This window comes from Capsicum annuum, chromosome 7 (assembly GCF_002878395.1).
Source record: "Capsicum annuum cultivar UCD-10X-F1 chromosome 7, UCD10Xv1.1, whole genome shotgun sequence".
Taxonomy (NCBI): Eukaryota; Viridiplantae; Streptophyta; class Magnoliopsida; order Solanales; family Solanaceae; genus Capsicum; species Capsicum annuum.
In genome coordinates this window covers 31,332,613-31,335,436 of record NC_061117.1, presented here as the reverse complement: position 1 = coordinate 31,335,436, position 2,824 = coordinate 31,332,613, and the positions used below count along the sequence as shown (strand labels likewise).

Below are 2,824 nucleotides of genomic sequence, written 5' to 3'. Positions count from 1 at the left end.
TGTAGGAGTTAACTCAAATCCAAAATTGGAAAGCATGCAATTACTTTCTTTGTAAAATGAAAATTGTTACCCTTACAAGGGGGAAAATAAAATGCATGCACGCGCACTAAGTGCGTGTACAATTTAGCAACACATTAAATAATAAAGGACTTATTGTCTGCCCAAAAAGGGATTCTAGGTGTTCCATTTGGGTCGGCTAAAAGTATAGCAATGATGTAGACATACTTGAGAAACTCTTGCCCCTTCTTCACTTCTTTGTCTAGTTTCCCCCCCATCCCTCCATGTCCCCTTGGGGTGTGGGGTGTGGGGTGTGGGGTGTGGGGGTGAGTGGGTGAACTTACATGTAATTATACAAATACACACAAAACTCCTATATATATGTTTGCAAGTGTGTATCAACTATTTATTTCTTAACAAGGATCCTCAAGAGTCAAGACTAAGCTAAGTGTCTCAAGAAGTCGGATAATATGATGGAGCTACAATTGGGGCTAGCACTTTGTGGCAATTCAGCAAAAGGGTATAATCTTGATGACTTCAATATTGGATCGTTGTGTGGGAATTTCAATTTGAACAACAATATCATGAAAGGTAGCTCAAGTGAAATTCTTGATGTTCAAGATGAAAATAATGTCCAAGTTCTTCAGACTCTGCCTTTGCTTGTTTGGGACAAAGATGATGCTGATGGTCACAATGAATCACAAAGGTATAATATAATTTTAAAAAATTTACTTGCATTTCTTTGACTTCTAGTCAAAATATGAATTTTGAACCCGTATGGCTCGTTTGGTAAGTAGATTAATATCATGTTTGGTCGATGGTATTAATTTGTTTCACGTTTAATTTATATCGTATATCAAACTTAATTGTGAAACCAAAAGACCCATAAAGTATTATAGGTTGTGAACTATAAATCCTGAATTGAACTCTGATTATTAGTAATTATATTTTTGTTGTGTTAGTTTGTGAATATTTCAAGAAATGTTAACATTGTTTTGCATTTGATTGAAACAGAAAAGATGGGGATGAAAATGGGATGGTGGGCTGGCCACCAGTTAATGCATTAAGGAAGAAGCTCTGCCACCAGAGCCGCCACCGCCTCTATGCCGGTGCAATGAACTACGTCACGGTGAAGAATGGTGGCGTTGGCGGCGGTGGCAGAGGATCAAATTGTTACAAGTATGTGAAAGTGAAAATGGAAGGAATTGGAATTGCAAGGAAAATTGACTTGAGTAATTTTCAATCTTATGGGACACTTACTGATACCTTAATTTCCATGTTTGGAAAAAGTGAGTATAATAAACTCTTAGCAAAATTTCTTGTTTTTTCTTTCCTGTTATTTCATTTTCCAAATTTGGATTTCTTTTGGTGTATAATTTAGGTAAACTTGAATGTTATTTATTTCGATGTATAGATTAAATAATACAGTTGAAGCAAAAGTTTAAAGTAAATTATATATCCTATCAGAAACGAATAGGGATAAGATATGCATATATCATATTCTGTTTTGATCTTTATTTGTAGGATCACACTATATTATTATTGTCATAGTTAATACTATGTAGTCCAGAAATTGACGACTTATCCTTAAATTACTTTGACGTTAAACGTTCTCAAAATGGGAACTGTATCAAGAATGCATATAATATAGTAGAGGTTTGTTAGTATTTTAGTCTTTCTTCTCCTTTTGAGGTCTATTTGAAAAAAATTATAGTATGTTGTATTTCTTGATCGTGAGTATTTGAACTGATTATTTGTTCAAAAATTGCTAAATTAATTGGTTCTTTTTTATTTCAGGTAGAGAAAATGGTGATGTTTATAAACTTACTTATCAGGATAAAGAAGGTGATTGGCTTCTTGCTGGTGATGTACCATGGAGGTATATATGTCTAAAATTTTAACCATTTCTTTTTGTTATATCAAGATTTAATTATTTTAATTATGAATTGTACGTAATTTGGGAATTTGTGGTTTTTGCAGGGCTTTTGTTGGATCAGTGCAGAGGCTAAAATTGATTAGAGATGAAGATTATTAATTAGTGGAATATATATTATCCCCCTCTATACTATTTTAATGTCTATTTTATTTTTATCTTTTGATGTCTAGAAAGATGTAATCTCAAATAGAGTTTTTGATTATTATGTGTAGAAATTCTGAAGAACTAGCCTATGACATACTCTTAATTATAACCAAAAAAAAAATTGATATATATGATTTTAAAAGCTACACATTTTCCCCTCAAGAAATTTTTGCATTCATATTATCTGCTTAATGCATTTAGTACAATAATAACAGCAGAGGATGAAGTCTATATAATCTTACTCTTATATTTTATGAGATCATCAATCTATGCTGAATTTTTCGACGCAAACAAAGAATGTTTGCAGGAGTTTGAATTTTTAGCATATCTTGGGAAGATCACAAGCATACACAGTAGTTGAAATCTTTGTAACAAAGCTAATAAGGACGAAACATGATTAATTGAACATCTTTTACATATATATATATATATATATATATATATGTTACATTACATGAATGAATAAAATATAGCAACACATATAAACCTTGAGTATCTTTACCACTTAATTATAACGTTTCATGATGCATTCATCAATTGAGAGTTCAGACAATGTTCAACCATAATAATGAATAACTTGTTTGAAGAGAATTTATTAAAAGATGGTATTCTCATAAATTTTCTTACAATCTTTTCTAAGTGTGTACTTGAAATTTTGAGTAACATGTTTGAAGAGTCTATATGTGAGTGTCCATTATTAAATTGTGAGTGACAAATAATACGACGTTATCGTAGGGAGAGGGAGTT

The 2,824-nt window shown here is 31.7% G+C and overlaps 1 protein-coding gene across 1 annotated transcript; it reads left to right on the top strand.

The window, feature by feature from the left end:
- Positions 1–371: 371 nt before the first annotated feature.
- LOC107877747 (auxin-responsive protein IAA20) lies at positions 372–2,223 on the top strand. The gene is made up of 4 exons (XM_016724452.2): positions 372–703; positions 1,012–1,286; positions 1,795–1,876; positions 1,978–2,223. The coding sequence occupies exons 1-4, from the start codon at positions 468–470 to the stop codon at positions 2,030–2,032; spliced, it is 648 nt and encodes a 215-aa protein (XP_016579938.2). The 5' UTR covers positions 372–467; the 3' UTR covers positions 2,033–2,223.
- Positions 2,224–2,824: the final 601 nt, after the last annotated feature.